Here is a 27,954-nt window from a genome sequence, read left to right as displayed (position 1 = left end):
GGATGACCTTGAAAGCACTAAGGTGCTTCTTAATTTCAGAGTCCTTCTGGACCCCTCCTTGACTCAAGGTTTTTGGATACCTAATGTGGAGAATGATTGTTTCTTTTTCTTAGCACTGGCTGACCTCAGTATCTGTTTCTAAAGTCAGAACATTACTATTTGCCATTTGTTATGCTTGGGCTTTAGACTGACAGAATAGTGATGAGGTCACAGATTGCCATCCAGAAATAAGATTTAATCTGATAAATACAAATCAAAAAAGGAAGACATAGTGGCAGGTCTCCTCGGTCCATGCTGGATGTTTATTTTTCAGTATCAATGATACTTCAAAGCTGTAAATCAACAGGGCTCCACTTGTCTACAGATTTATTTCCCTTTTGCTTTTTTCCTACTTTGAAAGCTTGGAAATACCCACAAATTAGTCCTCATGCTTGAAGATGACAGAAGCTTAGTAGCAGACCTACTGTTTTGGATCTCCATCTCAAGACATCTTTTCCTTTTCCACAGACAACTGATATATCTAGAGGATACATTCAAGAGATGAGACAAATGTGATTTTAGAATCATAGAATTCAGAATGCTTTGGTTTGGAAGGGAACTTTAAAGTTCATGCAGTCCAATCCCTTTGCAGAGAGTAGGGACACCCTTAACTATATCAGGTTAGCCTGATACAGTCCAGCCTGATCTTTTACATTTTCAGGGATGTGGCATCCACCACCTCTCTGGGCAATCTTTTCCAGTGCTTTACCACCCTCACTGTAAAAAATATCTTCTTTAGATCTAGTCTACAGCTACCCTCTTTGTCCTTTTGCAATAGGTCCTCCTTAAATGGCTGTCCTCATCTATCTAATAGGTCCCAAGAAAGAAATTGCTGCAGTACAATAATAATGCAGTGAGATGTTACACAGCAGAAAATAGAGATGCTCTCTGAAGAATGAGGATGATCAGAGGGCTGGAGCACCTCTCCTATGAGGACAGAATGAGAGAGTTGGGGCTATTCAGTTTGGAGAAGAGCAGGCTCCAAGAAGACCTCATTGTGACCTTCCACTATCATCAGGGGGCCTACAAGAAAGCTGGTGAGTGACTTTTTAGGACTAGGGGGAATGGAAAAAATTAGAAATATTAGGAAGAAGTTTTTCACCATGAGGGTGGTGAGATGCTGGAACAGGTTGCCCATCTGTCCAAGGGGACACAGTCTCAGGCTGTGCCAGGGGAGGTTTAGGCTGGAGGTTAGGAAGAAGTTCTACACAGAGAGAGTGATTGCCCATTGGAATGGGCTGCCTGGGGAGGTGGTGGAGTCACCATCATTGGAGGTGTTCAGGAGGAGACTTGATGGGGTGCTTGGTGCCATGGTTTAGTTGTTTAGGTGGGTTGGATTGGTTGATAGGTTGGATGCGATGATCTTGTAGGTCTCTTCCAATATTCTATTCTATTCTATTCTATTCTATTCTATTCTATTCTATTCTATTCTATTCTATTCTATTCTATTCTATTCTATTCTATTCTATTCTATTCTATCCTATCCTATCCAGGTGGTAGAAGCCCCATCCCTGGAGGATTTTAAGGCCAGGTTGGATGTGGCTCTGAGCAACCTGATCTAGTGTGAGGTGTCCCTGCCCATGGCAGGGGGATTGGAACTAGATGATCCTTGAGGTCCCTTCCAACTCTAACAATTCTATGATTCTATGAACTTGTATCAAGGATCTTGCTAATCTTATGTTTTCTTAGACCAGATGGTGAAAGGAATCCTTTTCAGTATCTCTGACAATACTCCACTGATAGGTGACAAATTTGATTACTGGTATTATTTCTGATTTTTCTATTCTTGAACCTCAGCATTTTACACTTCTTTTGTGAAACACAATTTGTCATTTAGAGGTTGGATACCAATTTCTCCATTTTTTTTTTTGCAGCATTTTTAACTTTATAAGCAAATACTATAAACAAGTTCTAGTGGGGGTTCTGGTGTGGAAATTTCAATTAGCTGTAAAATAACCTTGCATAGTATTGTGGTAACTTCTACAAAACTAAAAAGTTATTTTTAACATTCAAGTGACAAAAAACCCCCAACCCAACAACAACAAAGGCACCACAATCCAGGATTCACCTGGAACAGCAGTCATTGACAAAATGTGGTAATAAGTGATGAGACCCTAGAGTAAGTCTACAAAAGTACAAAAAATGAAGCAACGTTAATATTTGGGGCAGAATACTGATTGAAAGCCTCCACAAAAAGATAACAGGACTATTTTTAAAGCTACATTTTACTTCCAAAGACACAGGGAAATGATTTAAAGAGGCTTTCATGCTGATTACTCTAGAGAAAAATACAGCCTGTTCAAAGTTAGCCAAACATGCTGGGTCGCCAAGTTGATAAAATGTGTTCCAGTATACTGTGTGTCCATGGATAGTCCGGAATTTACTGTAGGGACAGCTGGGAAATCTCAGGGATACCCTTTTCCAGAATTCATCTTTTGGGTTATAAAAATATTTTCACATTTCCTGCAGATGGCTGGATTCTTTTCTTCACTCATAATTTTAATGGAGAATTCATTATGGACAGCTGCTGGCTCTGATTGCTCTTTTACTAGATTCAGCTGCGAGCAGTCAGATTTCCTTTTCCTTCATAGAGTATATTATACATAAACATAGGCGGGAAGAAAAATAACCAATTAACTAAATGCATATGGATAAAATGACTCACTAAGAGCACTGATCAAATAATGTATCAAACTACAGCTTAGGTCAAAGGAAATTATAGGCCTTGTAGGACATGTTAATATATATATATGGAAACAATTATCAGCACCAATAGATTTGTAATTTGAGAGAGCACATGGAAAAGGCGTTGCTCCTCTTAAATAAATCTTACAGAAGATGATTACATTTTAATAAGGGGCAGTTTACTTCACTGAGTAAAAATTCATCAGTCTCCAGGGGACCTAGTGAATTGAAACCACTTGTTGGCTGAATCCAAGTCAATGCTCAGTACCTCCACTGGACAGCTATGGAGCAGAGACAGTACAAAGACTAAGGATGTGAGGATTCCCCGACTTCTTCCTCCATATAACAAGCACTGAAGCAGGGGAGGATATTTTGCTGTCCTAGTTTGCCAAGGTGGATAATACAAGGGAGACTAAAACATGAAACAACACTGAAGGATGTTCTTTTTAATCCCTGTATCCAAATACATTTACAGAAAGGAAGTGGTACATGTTTAAAATAAGAGTAACCAGATATTTTTTCACATGACATATGAAACTACTTGTTAGAGAATAATACCTAGACAAGAAAAAAGTCAAAGATAAGACCAATTTTGTTTTTTTAAATACTTGTACAGTAATTAATATGAACAATAAACTACCCACCAGTTCTTCTAGGCAGATGAACGAATAATGGAGAAAATGAATTAAAATCCTAATGAAACAGGGCTAAACTAGTCACTTACTGCTTGTACTGAGGAGGAAACTACCAAAATACTCTTGACATTCTAGTTTTATACTTTCCCCTGAAAGTTCTGACATTTGCTATTGTCAAAGACAGGGTATTGGCCTAGATATATCATTGCTTCTATGTAGTAATAATGTTCACTATGTTCCTTTACAGATTTCAGACTTCTACCAGAAATAAAATCTTCTTCTGTGTAATCATAGCAGCTTTTTAGGATTTCAAAAGATAATCTGGCCCTGAGTCACAGCACTGGGGGTATAATCCCCCGAAACACAGTGTGTAAGTGCCCGCTAAAGATGGCTTTATACACACAGGACTCATTTAATCCATATAATCACAGGTAGTTTCTGTTATTCGAACCTGCATGAAGAAACTGCTATTACATGTTGCAGTATCACAGTATAACTAAGGTTGGAAGAGACCCCAAGGATCATCGAGTCCAACCTGTCTCCACTGGACCATGGCACCAAGTGCCACATCCAATCTCCTCTTGAACACCTCCAGGGACGGTGACTCCACCACCTCCCTGGGCAGCCCATTCCAATGATGAATGATTCGCTCAGTGAAGAACTTTCTCCTCACCTCAAGTCCAAACCTCCCCTGGCACAGCTTGAGACTGTGTCCCCTTGTTCTGGTGCTGGTTGCCTGGGAGAAGAGACTAACCCCTTCCTGGCTACAACCACCTTTCAGGTAGTTGTAGAGGGCAATGAGGTCACCCCTGAGCCTTCTCTTCTCCAGGCTAAACAATCCCAGCTCCCTCAGCCTCTCCTCACAGGGCTTGTGCTCAAGGCCTCTCACCAGCCTCGTTGCCCTTCCCTGGACACGTTCAAGTGTCTCGATGTCCTTCCTAAACAGAGGGGCCCAGAACTGGACACAGTACTCAAGGTGTGGCCTAACCAATGCAGAGTACAGGGGCACAATGACCTCCCTGCTCCTGCTGGCCACACTATTCCTAATACAGGCCAGGATGCCATTGGCCCTCTTGGCCACCTGGGCACACTGCTAGCTCATGTTTAGGCGGGTGTCAATCAGCACCCCCAGGTCCCTCTCTTTTTGGCAGCTCTCCAGCCACTCTGACCCCAGCCTGTAGCTCTGCATGGGGTTGCCGCGGCCAAAGTGCAGCACCTGGCACTTGGCCTTGTTAAATGCCATGCCATTGGACTCTGCCCATCTGTCCAGTCGGTCGAAGTCCCTCTGCAGAGCCTTTCTACCCTCTAACTGACCAACATCTGCTCCTAACTTGGTGTCATCTGCAAACTTGCTGATGACTGACTCAACCCCCTCATCCAGATCATCGATGAAGATGTTAAAGAGCTTGGGGCCCAGCACTGATCCCTGCGGCACACCACTACTGACTGGCCACCAGCCGGATGTGGCACCATTCATCACCACTCTCTGGGCTCGGCCCTCCAGCCAGTTCCTAACCCAGCATGGAGTGTTGCGGTCCAAACCACGAGCTGACAGCTTAGCCAGCAGTTTACTGTGGGGGACGGTGTCAAAGGCCTTGCTGAAGTCCAGATAGACTACATCCACAGGCCTCCCCACATCCACCAGACGGGTCACCTGATCATAGAAGGAGATCAGGTTGGAGAGGTAGGACCTGCCCTTCCTAAATGCATGTTGGCTGGACCTGAGCCCCTGGCCATCCTTCAGGTGCGCAGTTATTGCCGGCAGGATAATCTGCTCCATCACTTTCCCTGGCATTGAGGTCAGGCTGACTGGCCTGTGGTTTCCAGGTTCCTCCATCCAACCCTTCTTGTGGATGGGGACCACATTGGCCAGTTTCCAGTCATCTGGGACCTCTCCAGTGAGCCAGGACTGGAGGAAAATGATGGAGAGTGGCTTGGCCAGCTCATCTGCCAGCTCTCTCAGCACCCTAGGATGGATCCCATCTGGTCCTATGGACTTGTGAGTGTCCAAGTGGCTCAGCAGGTCCTGAACTAATTCCTCATGGATTTCCAGGGCATCACACTGCTCCCCGATCCCATTGCCCAGCTCAGGAGGCCACTCGTCCTGAACTCCTGCCTTGCTGTTAAACATTGAGGCAAAGAAGGTGTTCAGGACCTCAGCCTTTTGCTCGTCTTCGGTCACCGTGTTCCCCTCCAGGTCCAGGAGTGGAGATTTTTCTTGCCCTTCTTTTTAGCGTTGATATATTTGTAAAAATGCTTTTTATTGTCTTTCACAGAGGTGGCCAGCTTCAGTTCCAACTGGGCCTTTGCCTCTCTAATTTTATTCCTACACAATCCAACAGCTTCCTTGAACATACCTCGAGAAGCCTTCCCCTCCTTCCAAAGGTGATACAGCCTCTTTTTTCCCCTTAAATCCTCCAGGAGCTGCTTGCCCATCCAGGCCGGTCGCCTTCCCTGCCGGCTCATCTTTCGGCACATGGGAACTGCTAGTTCCTGTGCCTTCAAGAGCTCCTGTTTGAAGTAGGTCCAACCCTCCTGGACCCCTCGGTTCATGAGGGTTGGTACCCAGGGAACTTCACAAATAAGTTTCTTAAAGAGGCTGAAGTTTGCCCTCCGGAAGTCCAAGGTGAAGGTTCTGTTGGTGCTCCTCCCTATCTCCCTGCATATTGAAAACTTCACTATCTCGTGGTCACTGCACCCTAGTGCAGTCCCTGCCCTTGGCCTGCAGGGCCTCATACTTATTATGCAAGGGCAGCAGAAGAGGAGGAGAGGGCAGGGATGGACTTCTCTTGCCATCCCTGGCAGGGACCTGTATCCATCCCTCTTTGTTTCCAGGGACTCTTCCCTCAGCAGGAGAGGTCTGCAGAGCTTTCTCCCACAAATCTAACTCCTTTTCATTTTCTGTTGGTTCTGTTGGTGATCCTCCCTATCTCTCTTCATATTGAAAACTTCACTATTTCATGGTCACTGCACCCTAGGCAGCCTCCCACGATCACATCTCCCACCATCCCTTCCCTATTGGAGAACAACAGGTCAAGCAGAGCCTGTCCCCTGGTAGGCTCACTTAACAGATGCATCAGGAAGCAGTCCTCCATTTGCTCCAGGAATCTTCTGGACTGCCTCCTCTCTGCTGAATTAAGTTCCCAGCAGATATCTGGCAGGTTGAAGTCACCAACAAGGACAAGATCTGATGATCTTGAGACAACCTCCAGTTGTTTGTAGAATAATTCATCAGCCTCGTCATCCTGGTTGGGTAGTCTATAACAGACTCCAACCAGGATGTCAGATTTGTTAGGCTGCCCTCTGATTTTAACCCACAGGCTCTCAATTCCCTCATCTTCCACCTCAAGTTCTGTGGCAGAAAGTGACTCCCTAATATACAAAGCCACCCCTCCTCCTCTTCTCCCTTGCCTATCCCTCCTAAGGAGCCTGTAACCCCCGTCATGTAGTACTCCAATTGTGCGTGTTGTCCCACCACATGCTTTTGAATTTTAGTAATGTTTCCAGTGATTCTGAGTTTTTATGGTTATAAACAGCAGAAGCATATGCTGTACATATAGCAGCTTCAGTTCAGGTTTTAGAAAAGCCTGGTTTGCTGTGCAGAACTGGTTTCTAACTTATGACAAAAATAAAAAGTGAAGGAGTATCAGTTTGCAGGTGTTTGACACTCCATGGAGGATTTCTAGATAAAGTAGCATAGTATTTTCCTATTTAAACTAAAACACCAAGGTATCCTACTCAGTATTTAAGAACCCTGTACACTGTCACATTAACTACTGCACGGTAATCCGTGTCATGTTTCTACTTCGAAGTTTTCCTATGTGAGCACCTAAATTAAAGGAAACAAAAGACCTGTGCTAGTAAGATCAAGATAGTCTTTAAACTGAAGAGTGATCAGTTGGAGAAGATAACTGGCATCTTTGCAATTATGATGATCATAACTTATGATTAATGATCCAGTAGGTACTGGAGGCAGCACTTTTCCCCCAGAGTGTGAGAAAGGACAGGCAGTCAACTGCAACCTACTCACTGGCAGACAGGAAAACCAGCGCTTGTGAGGCATGCGGCAAAAGTTGTAGGGTGGATCCAAAGATACAGAGGTGAAGTCAAACAATTAACTGGAAAATTATTGTCTTACATATATATATTAAAAAAAAACCCACCAAATTTATGTTGAAACATTGAATATAAGTCAGATGAATATTCCACTTTAAGAAACACAAGTTTACATGCCTTTATGCTATTTTTTGACAATTAGCTTGTTTTTAATGTTGCTAACTGGTTATGTTAGTGTACTCAGACCCAGATTTATTTAAATCAGTCACCTTCTTCCAAACATCCAAGTTTTTCTGTTTGCAATACCTGCACCAACAGTACCTCCCAGAATATCATAAGGTGTCTTAAAGACATTCCCCTTGCTGCTGGTATTAAAAAGAGACATTCAAACACACGTGATTGCACTTACATATTAAACTTTTATGCAGCATTACTGAATCAACTACTAAATTTTCTGTGATGTTTTGGAAAAAAATAGTGGCAGAATGCTCCAAACACCTCTGGTGCTGTTTTATTATGATCTGATTAGCACCTGTTTGCCTGCACTAATCCAACTTCAAACAAAAATGCATGCTTCCCTCACTATCATTAGACCACATATTACAGCCTCACCCCTGCAGAATCATAGAATTTAAGCTTGTATTTTTTCATAAAAGAAAATTAGGGCAAGTCATGCAGAGACATCAGTTGGATTGTGACATTATTCAACTTCTGTACAAAGGAACTGAAAGGATACAGTCTTAAAATATAAGTCTGTAAATGAAAAAACATCCACCTGCATCAAATGTTTTAACCACTATAGAAAAATCTTCAGAGAAGCTGTTCTAAATAAGCTAGTCAAGATTTCAACACACAAAAGTAGCTACAAACAGATGGGATTACTAAATTTATTTTGTGTCATTTTATTTTGCATCCAGCTTTACATTTGATTTAGCTGCTCTCCTCTACCAAATTTTACACTGAAAATAATGATACTGTCTTTGGGAGAATGTAACTCAAGCAAGGATGACTGAACAACATCCTGATCTAGTTGAGGACACCCCTGCTCACTGGAGAGGGGTTTGGACTAGATGACCTTTGAAGGTTCCTTCCAACCCAGACCATTCTATGATTCTATTAACGGTTTGTAAAAAATATATTTCTAAGCTACCTTGATTTGGGATTAGCTAAACTGTCTTTCTCTGGTGGATGCTGATGCCAAAGTATCATTTCCGCCCCACCCCCCCTTCACCGCCCCCACCCTGGAAATAGAGTGCAATGGCAATGTGTATTGATATTATTACCACCACACCTTTTCCACACAGGTACGCCTACCAGAGTATCTGATTACATAAATAAGAAATCTGCATTTGGATTAGGCCTTTTGTTACCTTTGACCTTTCACAATCATTTCAGCAATGATCTGTGTTTTCTCCTATTTAATTTTAATTACTTTTTCAACTGAAAAATCTGCCAACTTTTCAGCACCACTAAAGCTTTGGCTGGTAGAAGGTACATACGACATTTCTCAGTGAGTTTTTGATTTCCATATTAGATTCAAATTTAATACTGCACAGGCAACAAAACTGTTAATTACTGGAAGAAGCTGTGTATATGACATGCAAAGATGTCTGTTGTGTGGACATTAGTAACAAAATGTTACTGTAAACTCTGGAAATATAATCACACAATTTATTATGAAGACTTCCCCTTGCAGTTGTTTGACATGCATTTATCATCATATCACGTTTCCAGAATAGGTTCTTCTGTTGCCACTTCTTTTCACCTCGTACTTTTTCTCCCTAAGCACATTGTAAACTTTTAGATTAATTCTTCATACACTCAACAACTATTTCCCAGGATTAGCATATTAAACCAGCTTATATGCTACTGAAGCTTTGACTGCAAACTGACCTGGGGCTACACTAGTGAGCTGTACCTCCCACAACATTGATTCTCTATGGGATATATAGGTAAGCCCAAAACACCAAACAACATGGGAAAAAACTCTTATTCTCTTAATAGCAAGTTGAGTGAGAGACAACTGTTGGTCAATATTATGGCAGATATGGAGAATGCAGTAAGGAAAAGCTTGGTGCAAACCTTCCACTTAAAATATCTATTTACAGCTATGAATAGTGGAGTTAAGTCTCTATGGATCAAAATGCAGATACCTGTTTCTTTCATTTATTCCAGGCAGTCTCCCACTGCTTTTACTCCCACTTGAGAATCAAAAAATTAAAAGGAGCTCAGCTTCTGAGCACTAAGAACCTGAGCCGAATTTATAGAAATATTAAAGACAAATAGATTCTCTGTGTACTTAGTTGCCTGCTAGCTTTTATTTTCAGTATCCTATGGCTTAAAAGCGTTCCACGAATGCTTCCACATCTTCTTCATACCTACATTTGCTGTTTGCCAAACATATTTTAAGGGCTAAATTCCCTTGTATTTATATTTCTATAGCATCATTATTATAATTTCCTGAGCTATGACAGTTTGTTAAGTATTGGAAGAAACACAAATTAAGGTATCAGTGATGCGTTGGATCGTCGCTATGAATCCCATGTTCCCACTGAGGAGTAAACTCAGATTAATCCCTCAGTGGGATATTTTGGAAAATTCCTACCATAGGCAAAAGATACAAGATTTGGTGTCACATTGTATTGTTTTGCTCTAGTGGAGAAATTTGAAATATATTTAATATCTGATAGTACATGAGCTTTACTGAAAAGGGACTTAAGGAATCCAATACACAAAGTGGGAGACAGTGACAGGTAAGATAGAGAACAAGGAAGAGAAGACTTTTAAAAGGCAGACTAGGGGCCTACAAAGGCAGAAATGAAACAGAAGAAGCTTGTCAAGAATGGATGAAATATCTCAGTGTAAAAAGGTGACTACTAGAAGCTAGTAAAACATGTATGACAAAAACTGGCAAAAGAACAATACTATTAGAAAAAATGATATTTCTTCAGAGAAAATACTAAAAAATGTAGGAAGATATTTTGTATTTAAAGGGTTTAGCAATTTTGTAAAAACCAGTGAAATTAGGCAGAAATAGAATAGAATTAGAGGAGTCTATGGAATCAACAACAATGCAAACACTGGAGAGTAAGAAACAAATGAGAAAAGTATGTGGCATATAACAGGATGAGAAGCAAAGAGTGGAATGGAGAAATTTACAAAGTGAGGAACAGAGCAGAGAGGAAAGAAAAATCTTAAAGAAGATTCTAAGAAAAAATAGGTAACATGCAAAACTTGCTTACATTTCCTGTTTCAACGTAAAATGAAACTTTACCTGATCTTGAAATTAAATAGTTATGTCCAGTACTTCAAACTAAATGATGCATTTTTCATGTCAGTAAATGAAAGGCATATCTTTCAGCCTAAAAAAAATTGTGCTGATGCTCTGTTACTGTTCTGACTTTTCCCCCCATCAATTCATTACTTCAAACTCAGAATGATAAGGCAATACAAATCTCAAAATATAATGTTGATACAGTATGCCTGAAAAAAGGCACCTACATTAACATTACTACTATAAGAAGAATTCAGTAACCTGTTCCTGTTGGTGTATCATTGTGATAGCCAGCAGATTAACACTGATGAATCTAATGAGTATATTTAGAACCTTTGGACTGTCTACAACACGTGCTGCTACATGCTCAGCCACATAAAATTTTTAAATTTTAAATTTGTGAATTTGCAAGAAATCTTGTTTAAATAGTTGTTCTGTCCATAGAAAATTTGTTGGGAGTGGGATTTAAAAAGCTTGATAAAATAACAGAATATGTGGAAATCTACTTTGCAGAGGATAGGTTGTATGAAATGCCTAAAATCAATGTGTCTCAAAAAGCTATACATAGTGGAAAGAGCTTCAACAAATTTATGGTGAGGAGTATTGCACATGGTGGAGTAACAATAAACTAACAGGAAATAGGGAAAAAATGTCCTTCAGCAGGCATCAAATCTTTCACTGAAATTTGCATGAATAACCAATGACAAAGAGAAAACTACAATCTTATTTCATCAATACTACTGAGTGATAACAAACTTTGTGTTTTATCTTTTTCAGTGATGTGCAAATATGTAAATCCTGTACATATGAACACAAGAATAATTGGCCCCATTCAGGAAATCACAAACTGCATAAATAGATTTGTATTGTTGTTTATATTTGTTCCACATTCCTAACTGGTGTTTCAATAAACATTACATTTCTATCTTCCACGTTTTCTATCTTTTCTAAACAGTCTGTTTTGTTTTGTTTTGTTTGTTTGTTTATTTTCCTCTTGCCTTAATTCCTGTCTCATTTACAACAGCCTTCAAAAATGTTCAAATAAACAGCTTCCATGACTGACTTACCAGTATGTAAGAAGCCAAAATTAGAGGGGGTGGTATGCTGTAACTCTTGAAGATCCTGTTCCTTAGTTTTTGGATGGCTGGTTGTCAAATATGCTTAGTATTTGTAGCTTTGATGAACAGGGATTAGTAGCTCTCAGCCTTACTAATTAAAGGTATCCCAAAATTAAGTTTACAAAAAAATCAGTGATCCTCGTAAGTTTTGCAAGCTGTAACATCATAGCCCTAGAATGAGGGTAACCCATCTTACAGTTTACTTCAATCAGAATCAGCACATATATTCTGTGATTTTAAGGCTTTATAAAAGATTTGGTCTTGTCAAATATTTCCAAAGAATCCACATCTTTTCCTTTTCATTCTCATTACTCCAAAACTTCAAGAGTAGCTGATGTTTCTCTCAAGAGTTTATTATTTTTAATGCCTAAAGAGGTTTACTACCTTGGAAATATTATGGAGCACTCAGTTCCTGGATCTGAGCTCAGACTGTACATCCTTTGCAGTTCTGTCTCCTCTCAGTCCTGAAATGAGGCTTAATCTTGACTACAGATTAAGGTTTCTACATATTTTCAGTAAAAACTGTCATGTACCTTTTTAAATTTTCATGTTATTTACTTTCATACACTATAGAAGCAATAATTTAAAAAGCTGTTTCTTTGTATAAAACACCATCTTCCATATTCAGGTTCTTAACTTTATTCATTTTTTTCATGCCACTTTCTGAATGCCATAGATATTCTTGTGTTCTCCCTGCAGACATTCTCCCTGTAGACCCTTAAATAATCTAAAATTGATTCCTTCCTAACAGACCACAGAAAATAGTTGTCACTCATCCAAGTTGGCAGTGCCACACTTAGGTCCCCGCTTTGCAGCACAATCATCTTTAACTTTGACAGAAGTATCTCTGAAGAAAGATAATGTTTTCATCTGCAATAAAACAATCAACAGTAACCTGGAAATAAGGTGCTTTGAATGAAATTCTAATGTTACCTGCAATGTACAACCATAGGTCCAGCATCAGGTGGGTTGCAGGTCTTGACCCGTCGCAAGAAAGCTAAGAATGGTGTTGGGTGTTCTGGGACACCATGGTCAGGCCAGGCAGTGAACTGGAATTGCCTAACTTCCCTTTTCTCACTTGAACCATTCTGTGAAGTTAAAGAAATTCATGACAAAACTGTCCCCTTCAGTATTTTGTATGATATTGTCATTTTTCAATGGAAAAGCTGGAGATGCATATGTATCAGAAAATATATATAGTACTTGAATTACATTTGCAGCCAGAGAGAAATTGCACGCAGGCTATGAAGGAATACGCTTCTTATATTCCAAGTTGCAGGATTCAAAGAATTTAAGAACTTTAACTATACTGGCCAATAATTTAACATAACAAGTGCCAGAGCTTTAGCTAGTATTTAATTCAGTCAAACAGTTTTTCACAGTAAAAGCTCTGTACTAACAAAACTCCATGCCACTAGAAGAATACACTCTGTCAGTAGAAGTAGTCTCATTGTTCAGTACTGCTAGGAGGGAAAAAGAGAGAAAAATGGACTGAGGGTAAGAGAAGAAAGGGAGTGAGGAAATAAACGAGAGAGACAAGTAGGAAAGGCAGGGAGGAGAAAAAAGGAGTGCAGGGTCACAGGAGAAAGACAGTGATGGGAAGGAAGGAATTCAGGAATTCAGAAAGGAAGGGATGAAGAGGATGGGAGGGGGCAAAAGGTTGTCTACACTTAAAGTATATCATAAATTTATGTAAGTACATACCTTGTAAAGTGCAAATGTACGAACACAGTATGTTGCCAATTCAACTGTGTCTAAAAGGGTCACTTGGATTAGTCCGTATGTCTCTGTGCCTCTGCTTGGCCAGTATTGATCACACTTCACCTAAAGCAAAAAATGTTGAATTATTTAATACATTTGAAAAGACATTTATTACATATCTGAGTGTATATCACTGTAAAGTTTTCAAGTATGTGGAGTCTGAACATGCAACAACTGCTAAGGATCCAACACTATGTTTATATTACCATTGAGAAGAATTGCTTTTCCGGTGGTAGCTCTCTAAATCTTCTGGTGTAATTGGTGTTTGTAAATTGAGTGGGACAGATGAGTAAAATTACTGATAAGTAAGGGAAAAACAATTTATAGTAGCTAAAACATATGACCTGTATCATCAGCAACTCACCTTTCACAACCTGGAATTTAACAATACTAATCCAGATAGTTTTTTTGAGTGTAATGTTGATTGGATGCTAATATTTAGTATGTATAGTAATATGCAGATCTTTTTCAGAAACATTTTTAGTACACAGATAAATGAAAGAGCACAACAATATTAAGTGCACTGTCAAAAATTTCCTTCTCACATCAGTTATGAAGTGTATAATGAAATTGTGTTCACAGGCATTTAAAAAACAAAATTTGAGAGACTTAATCCATCAAATTTTTGCGACTTTCATTCAGAGAAATCTCCATTTCAAAACACTGTATTTTTTAATATTAGCAAGCTGAACTAATGACGTAAAAGATGATGCTTAAGAGAGTCATGTATTTATCATCACCGCAGATGCTACATAATTTGTTTTGGTTAAAACCAGTATTTACAGTGAAAGCTTTTATCAAAAAAAGAAATAAAGAACACCTAAACCAATCAGAAAACATGGCACAAAGTAGTACGTGGGTTCAAAAATTGTGAATACTTTGACTTCAGTGACTAACAGATAGAACTTAGTTGGTCTCTGTTCTCTTTAAAACAATACATTCTAATCATGTAGCCTTGCATACGGTACAGAAACATACTGACTCCACGATTAATACCTTGCATTTGTTTAATACACATCTTCACTAATTACTCTGAGACCTACACTGTGAAATATAAAAACTGTAAGAAAAAACAAAAGTGAATATTGCACAGTATTTCTGATAGAATTTATCTTTGAAACTCCTGCACTCTCCAGGTTTCTCACTCTGCACAGAGCTTATTGAAAAATACTCAGTATGCTTTCAAACTCCCCAGTCCTAAATAGCTTTGCTTGAAGATAATTTTATTTTGAGGCTCACAGGTCACAGATCATGGTTCACAAATCACAATCTGAGAACTAATAATCTAGATAAAGAGGAGAAAATATCCTAATCACTGAAGCAGATGATGAACATTCATGAGAGGCAAAAAATGGGAAACAATTTTTCACTGGAATTGATAGCCTAAATTATAGATAAGGAATTAGAACAAAGTAACAAAAAATGTTGATACTACAGTCTTAAAAACTAGATTAATAGTGTATAAAATATTCTTATTAAGAGGAATTAATTAATGACTTCCTTGTGCCATTTACGGAAATATTGAAATATTGGTGGTACTTGATGAATACCAGCAATTTGTTTGCAACACTAATACTAAAAGAAGTCACCCGTGATCGTCTGCAAATCAGACATTGATTTATTTCAATATGATTACACTAAATATAGTTTCACTTTAATATAGAAACAGTGTAACGTGTGTATATATTGTGTTGCTGCATTTTAGCAAAGAAGTTGTGTTTTATTATTTAGTATTTACTAATTCCATAGAATGGCATATATTTTTTCAAGGAAAATGTTGAGATGTAATGGCTGTTGTATGTAGTTCTAGAACTTACAGGTTTAGTACATTAAACCAGCTAGTTAGAATAGAATAAACCAAGATGGAAGAGAACTTCGAGATCATCGCGTCCAACCTATCAACCAATCCAACCCACCTAAACAACTAAACCATGGCACCAAGCACCCCATCAAGTCTCCTCCTGAACACCTCCCAATGACGGTGACTTCACCACCTCCCCAGGCATCCCATTCCAATGGGCAATCACTCTCTCTGTATAGAACTTCTTCCTAATATCCAGCCCAAACCTCCCCTGGCGCAGCCTGAGACTGTATCCTCTTGTTCTAGTGCTGGTTGCTGGGACAAGAGACCAACTTCTGCCTGCCTACAACCTCCCTTCACGTAGTTGTAGAGAGTAATAAGGTCACCCCTGAGCCTCCTCTTCTCCAGGCTAAGCAACCCCAGCTCCCTCAGCCTCTCCTCATAGGGCTTGTGTTCCAAACCCCTCACCAACTTTGTTGCCTTTCTCTGGACTCGTTCCAGCAAGTCAACATCCTTCCTAAACTGAGGGGCCCAGAACTGGACACAGGACTCAAGGTGTGGCCTAACCAGTGCAGTGTACAGAGAAAGAATGACCTCTCTGCTCCTGCTGGCCACACTGTTCCTGATGCAGGCCAGGATGACATCGGCCCTCTTGGCTGCCTGGGCACACTGCAGGCTCATGTTCAGCCTACCATCGACCAGCACCCCCAGGTTCCTCTCTGCCTGGCCGCTGTCTAGCCACTCAGACCCCAGCCCGTAGCACTGCATGGGGTTGCTGTGGCCAATGTGCAGAACCCGGCACTTGGATGTGTTAATCTCAAGGTATTGGACTCCGCCCATCTGTCTAGCCTGTTGAGGTCCCTCTGCAAAGCCCCTCAAGCCTGTAACAGATCCACACCTACCCCCAGCTTGGTGTCATCTGCAAATTTACTGATGATGGACTCAATGCCCTCATCCAGATCATCAATAAAGATGTTAAAGAGCATGGGGCCCAGCACTGATCTCTGGGGAACACCACTAGTGACTGGCTGCCAGCTGGATGTGGCACCATTCACCACCATTCTCTGGGCTCAGTCCTCCAGCCAGTTCCTAACCCAATGCAGTGTGCTCCCATCCAAGCCATGGGCTGACAGCTTGGCCAGGAGTTTGCTGTGGGGGACAGTGTCAAAGGCCTTGCTGAAGTCCAGGTAGACTACATCCACAGCCTTCCCCACATCCACCAGGCGGGTCACCTGATCATAGAAGGAGATCAGGTTGGTGAGGCAGGACCTGCCCTTCCTAAATCCATGCTGTCTGGGCCTGATCCCTTGGCCATCCTCTAAGTGCTGTGTGATTGCACTCAAGATGACCTGTTCCATAATCTTGCCTGGCACTGAGGTCAGGCTGACAGGTAATAATTCCCTGGCTCTTCCAACCGTCCCTTCTTGTGGATGGGCACCACATTGGCCAGCTTCCAGTCATCTGGGACCTCTCCAGTGTGCCAGGATTACTGAAAAATGATGGATAGTGGCTTGGCCAGCTCATCTGCCAGCTCTCTCAGCACCTTAGGATGGATCCCGTCTGGTCCCATGGACTTGTGGGGATCAAAGCAGCTGAGGAGATTTCTAATTATCCCCTCCTCCTGGAACAGAGGGACACTATACTGTTCCCTGGCTCCATCTGCCATCTCTGCAGGCCAGCTGTCTGGAAGACATTCTGTCCTTCTATTAAAAATTGAGGCAAAGAAGGTGCTCTGCCTTTTCCTCATCCTTTGTTACAACATTCCCCTTCATGTCCATTAAGAGTGGAGGTTGTCCTTGCCTCTCCTCTTGCTATTAATGTATTTATAGTAGGATTTTTTGTTGTCCTTCACAGCAGAGGCCAGTTTAAGCTCTAAATGCGCTTTTGCCTCCCTAATTTTCTTCCTACAAGACCTAGCAACATCCTTAAACATTCCATGGGTTGTCTCACCTTTCTTCCAAAGATGGTACACCCTCTTTTTTCCCCTTAGTTCTTTTAGAAGTTCATTGCCCATCCAGGCTGCGCCAGGCGAGGTTTAGGCTGGATGTTAGGAAGAAGTTCTATATAGATTGAGTGATTGCCCATTGGAATGGGCTGCCCGAGGAGGTGGTGGAGTCTCTATCATTGGAGGTGTTCAGGAGGAGACTTGATGGGGTGCTTGGTGCCACGGTTTAATTGATTAGGTGGGTTGGATTGGTTGATAGGTTGGATGCGATGATCTTGAAGGTCTCTTCCAACCTGGTTTATACTTCTCTATTCTATTCTATCTGCCCCAGAGGCTCATCTTCTGGCACATTGGCACAGCCTGTTCCTGTGCCTTCAAGAGTTCTTTCTTGAAGTAGGTCCAGCTCTCCTGGACACCTTTGTTTTTAAGGGCTGTTTCCCAAGGAACCTTCTGAGTTAGGTCCTTGAGGAACCTGAAATCCGCCCTCCAGAAGTCCAGAGTGGAGGTTTTCTTGCTGTACCTATTAGATTGACTGAGTACTTAAAATTAAATTATTTCATGCTCATTGGATCCTAAACATCCTCCAATGACCACATCACTCACCAGCCCTTCCCTATTGGTGAAGAGGAGGTCAAGCATAGCCTTACCCCTGGTAGGCTCACGGACATGAGCCTGCAGTGTGCCCAGGTGGCCAAGAAGGCCAATGGCATCCTGGCCTGTATCAGGAACAGTGTGGCCAGCAGAAGCAGGGAGGTCATTCTGGGAAATTAAATTATTCTAACTGTTGTTCACAAATTGACGACAATGGAAAACATCTGGGATTAGGAAGTTAACACATGTACCCACACAGAGCTGGGAAGGGTGGGAACAGAAACTTTTCTCTTAGCTTCCAGGAGGACCATGGGTGAAAGAATATTTTTTCTATTTGTTAAGCATTGCTACTCTTTTTTGCCATGTATAATTCCCTGTTTTATACAACTCGTTCGACATGTAGTGCCCAATATACAATTTGTACCTACTGATGATGTAAAACAGATTCATGATATTAGCTGATCTAAACCTATGTCTATGGTAAAAATTGTATAAAACTTCTTTATTTTTCTTGAAACCTTTTCCTTTTTTTCTTTGCTTTCTTTCTTGCATCTTTGTTGAGGCCATGGGGTGATGTGAGAGGCCTCTCTGTATGTGCAAATCCCCTAGGGAGGTGATGATTACATCACGAAATGAGGAATGTTTCAGCAAAGATAAAACACATCCTGGATGGTTTGCCTGATAAGATGACTACTGCCCAGGGGTGGCTGTGGTGAACAGGTAGGAGGCAAAGAGGGATGGAGGCTACTCTGGTGCTGACCCCTGCAGTCACATGCAGAGCAGAAACCAAGCAGTGTGTGGAAAGCAGAGCATCCCTTCCTCCTTTCCTGAGCCAGCAGCTATCGTGAGAGAAACAGGTGAAGCATGGATGCAGTGGCAGCCACAGTGGGTGATTCAAATGCCCCAACAAGTCAGCAGAGGGAGGTGCTAAGTCACCTGGGCATGTTGCTAAAGTCTTTTCCAGCTTGGGGATGGAAATTATTCAAGGAGTGATGGTGGCTACTTAGAGAAGGAATGTTGCACTCCCAGCACCCACCAAAATGGATATTGGTATCCAGGCCACAGGCTGTGAGGAATGTCACAGCCTTTCACTGGCAACAGGTGACAATGCTGACTATGCCTGCATGAGGTGTGAACAGATTGATGACCTGCTCCACTGGGTGGCACAGCTCCAAGAAGAAGAGATGGAGCTCAGGGAGGAGGCAAGTAGGTTGAGAAACATCAGAGAGAGTAAGAGGGAAATGGATTATTTCCACAAACTGATCTCCACAAAATGGCATGTGAGGTGACTCTTAGTGGAGCAGAGGATTCCACATCCTCTCATAAGCAAGTCCTGCTGCCATCCTGTGGTATCCCACAGGAGCAGAGTCAATGAGAACAGGTCTCTCCCTGACAAAACAAATGGAACAAGCTTGTTCCTTAAGTGCACCGCCTGCAATGGCTCTGCAGAACAGGTATGAGGCTCTGCAGGAGGAACTGGTTATGAGCAAAGATGATGGAAGGCTAGAAGGCCGACTTGTCCCAGGCTGGCCATAGAAAATGACCCTCAAAAGAAAAATCAATGAGTCATTGTAGTAGGAGACTCCCTGCTGAGTGGAGCTAAAGGCCCGATGTGCAGACATAAGCCACTCCATAGGGATGTCTACTCTCTCCCTGGTGCCCAGGTAAAAGATGTCATAGGAAAACTTCCCACCCTTGTGAGGCCTTCAGATTATCACCTGCTTCTGGTCTTTCAGGTGGGTAGTGCTAATGTAGCAACAAGAGGCTCACAATCAATTAAAAGAGATTTCAGGGCCTTGAGGCAACTGGTAAATGGATCAGGAACTCAGGTTCTGTTCCTCTCCATCCCTCTGACATCAGTGATAGATGAGGGAACGTATAGGAAGAGCTGATGGATCAATTCATGGCTCCAGGTCTGGTGCCTTTGACAGGGCTTTGGGTTTTACAATTACAGCTCTGTTTACAGGGCTCCAGAGCTGTGAGTAATAAATAGGTTGCACTTGTTCCAGAGAGAAATAAGGCATGTGAGGCAGGAGTTGGCAGGGCTCATTGATAGGGCTTTAAACTAGATTTGAAGCGGGAAGGGCTTAATAATTTCATGCCTTCCTGTGGCACACAGTAGGCCAGCACAGCAGGGGCAGAGGGAAGGAAAATTAGTAAGGGCTCTCAACTTGCTGCCCTGAAGGGAGGCAGGGACAATACACCAAGACAACCCAAGGGAATCAAGGATGGTTGGCCCACTGCACTTGACACCCACCCCTCAGATATATATAGACATTGACAAGATCTTCTCAAGACTAAAGAGCTCCAGGTTTTTCAGTCTGTCTTCATAGGGGAGATGCTCAAGTTCTGTAATCATCCTTGTGGCTCTCCTTTGGATTCTCTCCAGCAGACCCTATCTCTCCTGAACTGGGGAGCCCAAAATTTGACGCAGCATTCTAGGTGTCCCCACTGACTGGAAAAGGGGAAACATAACCCCCATTTTTCAAAAAGGGAAAGAAGGATGATCCAGGGAACTGTAAGCCAGTCAGTTTCACCTCTGCACCCACTAAGATCATGAGACAGATCATCCTGGAGGCACTGCTGAGGCAGAAGAATAACTACGAGATTATTGGATACAATCATCACGGCTTCACCAAAGACAAATCATGCCTGAGAAACATGGTGGTGTTCTGTGACATGGTCACAACACCAACAGACATGGGGAGAGCACCTGAAGTCATTTATCTGGATACGATCAAAGCCTTTGACACTGTCCCACATGACATCCTGATCTCAAAACTGGTAAAATAGGGGTTTGATGGATGGACCACTCAGTGGATAAAGAACTGGCTTGATGGATGCAGCCAAAGTGTGTCTGTCAATGGGTCCATGTCCAAGTGGAGGCCAGTGACAAGTAGAGTTCCTCAGGGAGCAGTACAGGGACCAGTCTTGTTTAACATCCTTGTTGGCAATATGGACAGTGGCATTGAGTGCAGGTTTGCTGATGACACCAAGCTGTGTGGTGCAGCAGACACTCTGGAGGGAAGGGATGACAGGCTGGAGAGGTGGGACCAAGCCAACCTCATGAGGTTCAACAAGACCAAGCGCAGGGACCTGCATTTGGGTTGGGGCAATCACAGACACCAATATAGGCTGGACAGCAACTAGCTTGAGAGTGACCTTGAAGAAAAGGACTTGAGGGTGCTGGTAAACAAGCTCAATATGAGCCACCAGTGTGCACTTGCAGCCCAGAAAGCCAATCACATCCTGGGTTGCATCAACAGAAATGTGGCCAGCAGGTTGAGAGAGGTGATTCTCCCCCTCTACACTGCTCTCCACTTGGAGTAGAGAGTTCATTTCTGGAACCTCTATTACAACAAAGATATGGACATGGTGGAACGTGTCCAGAGAAGGGCCATGAGGATGATCAGAGGGCTGGAGCTTCTCTCCTATGAAGACAGGGTAAGAGAGTTGGGGTTATTCAGTTTGAAGAAGAGAATGCTCCGAGAAGACCTTATTATGGCTTTCCAGTATCTGAAGGGGGCCTACAAGAGAGCTGGTAAGGGACTGTTTAGGGTGTTGAGTAGTGATAGGACTAAGGAACATGGGTCCAAGATAAAGGAGGGTGGGTTTAGATTAGACATTAGGAAGACTTTCTTCACCATGAGGGTGGTGAGACACTGGAACAGGTTGCCCAAAAGCTGGTGGAAGCCCCATCCCTGGAAGTTTTTAAGGAGAGCCTGGATATGACTCTGGGCAACCTGATCTAGTGGAAAGTGGCCTGGCCCATGGCAGGGGGTTTGGAACTGGATGAATGTAATAATAAATGGCAATAATTTTGATCTTTTCAAAAGTACATTCTGTATAATCTGCTAGGTAATGCAGAGAGAGGACTGCTGCTGGATGCAAACAGCAACTGTTAAAAAATAACTACAATTTGTAGACCACTGTATATATTATTTCACAGTGGAAACTGATTACAATAAATATCAACTTTTTAGAATGAAATCCTGATTTTGAATTGTCATGGAACTGACCTTCTGGAAGAGCATAGAAGCACAAGTTGATGGAACTACATTTTTTATTCCTTTTGCCTCTTGAGTTTCTCAGAACAAGAAATATTCAGAGACATACCCTTAGCTCTCCTACACTCCTGCTGTGTGATCATAAACTTTACATTCCCAATAGCCTTAGCAATTTAGAGTCCAAATTATCTTTGTGAGAGATCAGAACAATGTTTTCTACTGGACTTCATCAGCAGTAGAGAATCTGATAATATAGCTTAATTGACAAGACACTATTTGGTGAGACAGACTCTTTTCCTGTGCAGTCTGTATTTGCCTGCATTGCGTGAGGGTTTTTCTGTGCCACATGGTTACAGAAAACAGCTTTCCTCAGTAATTCTCTAATGTTCTCCTGTCTGTCACTGAAGATGACAAGATGAACAAAACAGGCTCATGAACACACGAAAAAAACCCTCACTGGTGATTTCAGAGAGTGATTTCTTTAAAAGATAAATTCAATGATCAGCAATGACAAGCATGCTTTTTAGTACTGCTTTCACTATCTCATGATCCCAGGTTGCACACTGCCAAAATCTGACATCAGAGCGCCTCTCAAAAGACTGTTGAATACACAGAAGACATAGCTAAAAGACATAACTAATGATAGACACATTCTCCTAACCTGCCTCTCAAACATGTATTCTCTCCACTAACACATGTTTCCAAACATACGTTTCTTCCACACAGACCATGTGAATCCTGGCTCTTAATAGAAACACACAAGCATGCTCTGAAAGCAAAGCTGCAGGAAAATCTATTTGCTTTCTATTCCATTAAAAATGAGAACCTGGAGACCATTTCAGACTTGAGGGGTTTAAGTAGCTATAGATCTCCCAAGAATATTTGTAGATATTCACACTTCAACAAGTCACAGACACTAGAAAAAAGTGCTGCCATGCATCAGCACACCTGAAGGAAGTATATTTCCATACAAATACAAAGATTCATGACATTTAGGAATAGAGAAATAATTTTCCAGTATAAAGTTTCATCATTCAGGTTGACAAGCCCCTTCAGATAATTCTTAACACATGAGCAAGCTTCTACAAGCCATCTGAGATTATAAGGAAAAAATGCAGATTGGGCATGAAACAGCAAACCAGTAGTAGGCAGATTCATACAGTACGTCCTTACAGCATGTAACATGGAATAGGAAATAATAGCAGAATGTAACAAAATTATTCCTTTGGTTTTAATAATAGTAGTAGTAGTAGTAATAATAATAATAATAATATTTTGAAGACAAAGCTTTTTAACTACATTTTCAGATGTTCTTCAAAAATAAAGTATCTGTACAATGACGTTGAATGACAATAATAATGATGCAGTAAACAAGATAATGCCAGTCATCGAATCACAGAATGGTAGGGGTTCGAAGGGACCTCTGGAGATCTGGAGATCATCTAGTCTAACCTCTCTACTAAAGCAGATTCAACTAGATTAGGTTGCACAGGAATGTGTCTAGGTGCATTTTGTAAGCCTTCAGAGGAGACTGTACAACCTCTCTGGGCAGCCTGTTGCAGTGTTCTGTGTGAAACTTCCTCTTGCTCTTTGTGCTATCACTGGGTGCCACCAAAAAGAGATCAGCACTATCTTGATGACCTCCACAATTTATGTATTTACAATCATTGATAAGATGCCCTCCCAGTCTTCTCTTTTCCAGGCTAAAGAGTCTCAGGTCTCCCATCCTCTCCTCATAGGAGAGATGCTCCAGACCCCTAATCATCTTTGTAACCCTCTACTGGAAACTCTCCAGTAGTTCCCTGTCGTTCTGAACTCAGGAGCCCGTAACTAGACTTAATACACCAGATGTAGCCTCACTAGGACAGAGTAAACGAGAGGAGAAACAACCTTGAGCTGCTGGCACACCCTCCTGAATGCATCCCACAAAACTGTTGGCCTTTGTGACCATGAAGGCACATTGCTGGCTTATGGCGAAGTTACTTGTGCCTGAGGTTATTCTTCCCCAGGCGCAGGACTCTGCATTTGCTCTGCTTGAGCTTCAAGATTGATTCTTGAGCTTTACACCAGATATTACAAAAAATGTAATCACCGAAAGGGTTGTGGAGCATTGGAAGAGGCTGCAGAGGGAGTCGCTTAGTCACCATCCCTGGAGATGTGCAGATGCTGTGCTTAGTGATATGGTTTAGCAGTAGACTTTTCAGTGCTATGTTAACAATTTGACTCAATGATCTTGAAGATTTTTTCTAACGTAAATGATTCTATGAGTCTATGATTGTTGAAGCTCACCTGAACTGAATATTTGGAGTTTAAAACTAAGTGGAAAATAGTGACTTCTGCAGTTCAATATAATGCAGTCTTAATTGCAGTCGTCTTGAAAAACAAATTCCAAACAGGATTTTGAAACAACATAAATGAACTTCAGACTACTCACTTAATAACAAACTTTGGTCTGCTAGTAAGTCTGAAAATCAACCCTCATTACATTCTTATTTTTTAAATTCCTAAGACATGATAATTAGGCTGTCAATATTTAAAGATAATCAATAATTACAAATAACTCCCAAACGGATTTGGTTCTGCTTCTTATGACAAAATGTGGTATGGTTACTAAAACAAAAGGAAAGTGGTATCTTGTGCATATTTTAAATGTGTTCCCTATCTTGTCTTTCATCTTCATCTATACATGCCAAAACTATATGGCAGGCATCAATGTGGGCAAGGAATACAGGCTCGTAGTGAATTAATTTTGAAGGATGAGTCTGTCAAAGAGTTAAATACAGAAGGATTTTCCAAAGAGGTCTTGAAAACTTTTATATGAATGGACTGACAGGAAAAGTGAATAGGCTGATGACTTTTTGCTTCATCCTCTTCCTGTATTCAAGACTGAACATTGTGTGCAGCCTGAATATCCTTTCACTGAACAAGACACTACATTATAGCATGAAGAAAATATTGAGCAATCTGGCTCAGTATTCAAGTGCTCTAATGACAATTTCTATTGTCCATACATGAGAGCTCTCTTTTAAAGCTGGTATGCATATTTTTTAAGGAACTAGTAAAGCAAAATAATCAAAAGAATGAAATACCAGAGCAATCAAATGCTATTGTTCTTACGGTTTTGGTTCACCTGAAAGCCAGAAATGAATAGTTTAAACAAGATGAAAATGGAGAATATTTTAGGGACCTTGCAAGTTTTCAGTTTGAATTTTTACTTTTTAAAGGAACTTTTGGGCATGATGAGATTTCTGCAGCTTGTTTAATATACACATAAAATTCTTAATCTCATAAATGCATTTAGTTTCTTTCATTTCAGTTCCCATGATACTAACCCAAAAGACCACCTAGGTAAAACACAACATAGGCATTTAAGTTGCCAAGTTCATCCATTAACTTCCTCAGAAAACAGAAAAAGCTTTATAAAGGTGGGATAACAATATTATCTTTCAGAGACACCTATCTGAAAAACAAATTTTCCAGTTGTATTTCTCATCATAAAAGAGAACTGGTCTTGAGTCTTTCACCAGATTCTGTTAAGTAAGAAGATCCGGGGTTATTTTCCTAGAAGAAGACTAAATTCATTTACTGGCCTTCACAAGCCTGAATTTCCATGAAACAACTCCCTGCATTGAAGTAAAAGGTTGCAGTGCTAAACTAAACATGAACTAATCATTGCATTTTTAAAAGAAACACATAGATTTTTTTAATTTTGCAAGGAAAACTTCTAAGACACAATGTCAATGGCTATTCTCTACCTGTGGAATAGTCCCTGTATTTGTATTAAAATAATTATATGAGGTAGTAATATGTGACTTACAAAGCAAGGTAACTAAGCAAATAAAGTAAAATTACAGAGTGACAATACAGTTTTGACTATACACTTGTCTCAGGGAAATTGTATTTTTGATAAAACTCTCGGTTTACTCTAACAGCTAAGTGAAACATCTTCATTAATGAACAGAGACTCATAACACAAAAAACTGGATGGTTTCCTTTAAAAACTAATTGTGGCAGTACTACATATTGCCCTATCAATTCAGGCAAGACTCTGGTGTAAACAGTTCTTGAAAGCTTACAGCGGGGAACAACGCACAAAAAAAGTCTTACAGTTTGCTCATTCATGACATTATATTTTGGAAGTTCTTTAACAGTTTAACATAAATCTCTTTTGCTAGAAGAATTGTTTTTTCCTTCTAAAGCCCCACAGGAAGGGAGAACTGTTGACTGCCGTAAAATTTTTAACAGCCTTTCACATGCTGGAAGACTATTATGTTTTCATTTACTCTCATACATAAAACAAATCCAATACTTTTTGAGTTTCACCATAGATCATTTTTTCAACCTCTGATCTTTACTGTTCTAGATTTTCTGTAATTTACCAACATCTTTTCACATGGGGCATTCAGTCTGCATGTGTTCAACTTCAAACAAGTATAAACTGAAATAATCAGACCCGGCATGTCAGAACTACTTTTGGCCTGTTCAGTGGTGTAATGGCATTTATTTTCACATAAAATAAACCCTCCTTATCACAGTTCCATATCTATTTTTTCTGGGTGATGTAATAATCTGAGCTATAGCTGAGGCATTTCAGCACAGCACTCCCATCTGCAAACTAGGTTTTACTGGTGAGTGCATGTTAGCATGTGTCTAGTATTAGATCCTTACATAAATTAAATACCTATGAATGACCACATTTTAGTGAGAGTTGAGTGTGTCCCTGCCCTGTGCTTCTGAGACTCCTTCTATACTGAATAGCCATATGGATAAGCTTTAAAATTCTGACATCATAACTGGAGACTCCAGCTTGTCCAACAATGCAGGAATTCTTGGATTGTGGCCATCATATTCTGTTACAGTGAAAAAAACCCAGTACAAACCTGATGAACACATGGTCTACTTGACTTTGAATTTTCTTTGTTTCTGCTTTTTTCTTTATTTGTTTGTGTGTTTGTTTTGGGGTTTTTGCTTGTTTTGTGTTTTTTGTATGTTTGCTGGCTCTCTCATTCATCCTTCATGTACCTTATCATTCTGACAGCATTTTAAAAAATGAAGTAAAGTTATGATACTACATTACTGATACAGAATGTATTGGTTTGCCATTAATATTAGGTAAGGAACAATGGCAAAACTACATTTTCAGTTCTTCTAAAGCAACACAATTCAGTATGAAAGAATGTCATCTGATACGTATGTCCTTTATCCTAATATATCTGCTGAAAGAGATGTTAACTTACCTCTTATCAGATAAAGACATACATGCTTTTCTAGTTGCTGCAAACTGTAGACAAAATTTTTGTTTTTCCTTGTTTAAGTAGATACTTTATAACTTTAAACCCTCAGCTTTTATATACCCATGCTGCCCAATACAAAATATCAGTGCACCTTTTATGCACAAATCAATTGCATTGTGCCTAAATACAGTAAAATACAGGTGCACTTGGAAGCATATAGATATAATCTATAATGAATTGTTAAGTGTACATATTGATCATTTCTGCTCACATTAGTGAAGATGTCACTTATTTTCAATCCCATATTTTGACAAGTAATAGCTCCAGTATAACCTGTCAAAACATACTCTGCTGCCCAGTCTGTATTTGTCTGAAAGATAATAAAGCATTTCACAGAGCCAAAATAACATTCTTAGTATTCTTTGCCTTCCTCATCACTCTCTAAGTTCAGAATCTGGCTCCTATTTGAATTACTACTAGCATCATTATATGGTCATTGAGCTGAGTTTACGTGATTTTAACAGAATTCTAATCCTAAGCACTATGATCTCAATATAGAAAACATTGCTACTGAGGTTGAGGAGGGAAGTTAAGCATTTTTTATTGTTTCCACAACAATATAACAAGTGTATTCAAAATAAGGGATGCATAGCAAAGAATGAAAGGATTGAATTCTTTTTCAAGGGGACAATGCACAACAGTATCCTACTCTGAAGTTGAAAGCAGAAATAAATGTTTCCTGTTTGAGGCAATATTATCTTTTCCTTAAAAGTGAGATTTTCTGCCTTCATCTGATCATTCACATCTG

The 27,954-nt window shown here is 40.7% G+C and overlaps 1 protein-coding gene across 1 annotated transcript in view; it reads right to left on the bottom strand.

Annotated features, from left to right (window-relative positions):
- PTPRD (protein tyrosine phosphatase receptor type D) overlaps window positions 1–27,954 on the bottom strand; it is a 455,736-nt gene that overhangs the window by 32,274 nt on the left and 395,508 nt on the right. The window contains exons 30-31 of the mRNA XM_054178769.1: window positions 13,512–13,631; window positions 12,741–12,895 (exon numbers count right to left, since the gene is read on the bottom strand). Coding sequence (XP_054034744.1) covers window positions 12,741–12,895; window positions 13,512–13,631 — 275 coding nt within the window. The remainder of the gene's footprint in view (window positions 1–12,740; window positions 12,896–13,511; window positions 13,632–27,954) is intronic.

This window comes from Dryobates pubescens, chromosome Z, assembly GCF_014839835.1.
Source record: "Dryobates pubescens isolate bDryPub1 chromosome Z, bDryPub1.pri, whole genome shotgun sequence".
Taxonomy (NCBI): domain Eukaryota; kingdom Metazoa; phylum Chordata; class Aves; order Piciformes; family Picidae; genus Dryobates; species Dryobates pubescens.
This window is presented reverse-complemented; position numbering and strand designations above follow the sequence as displayed.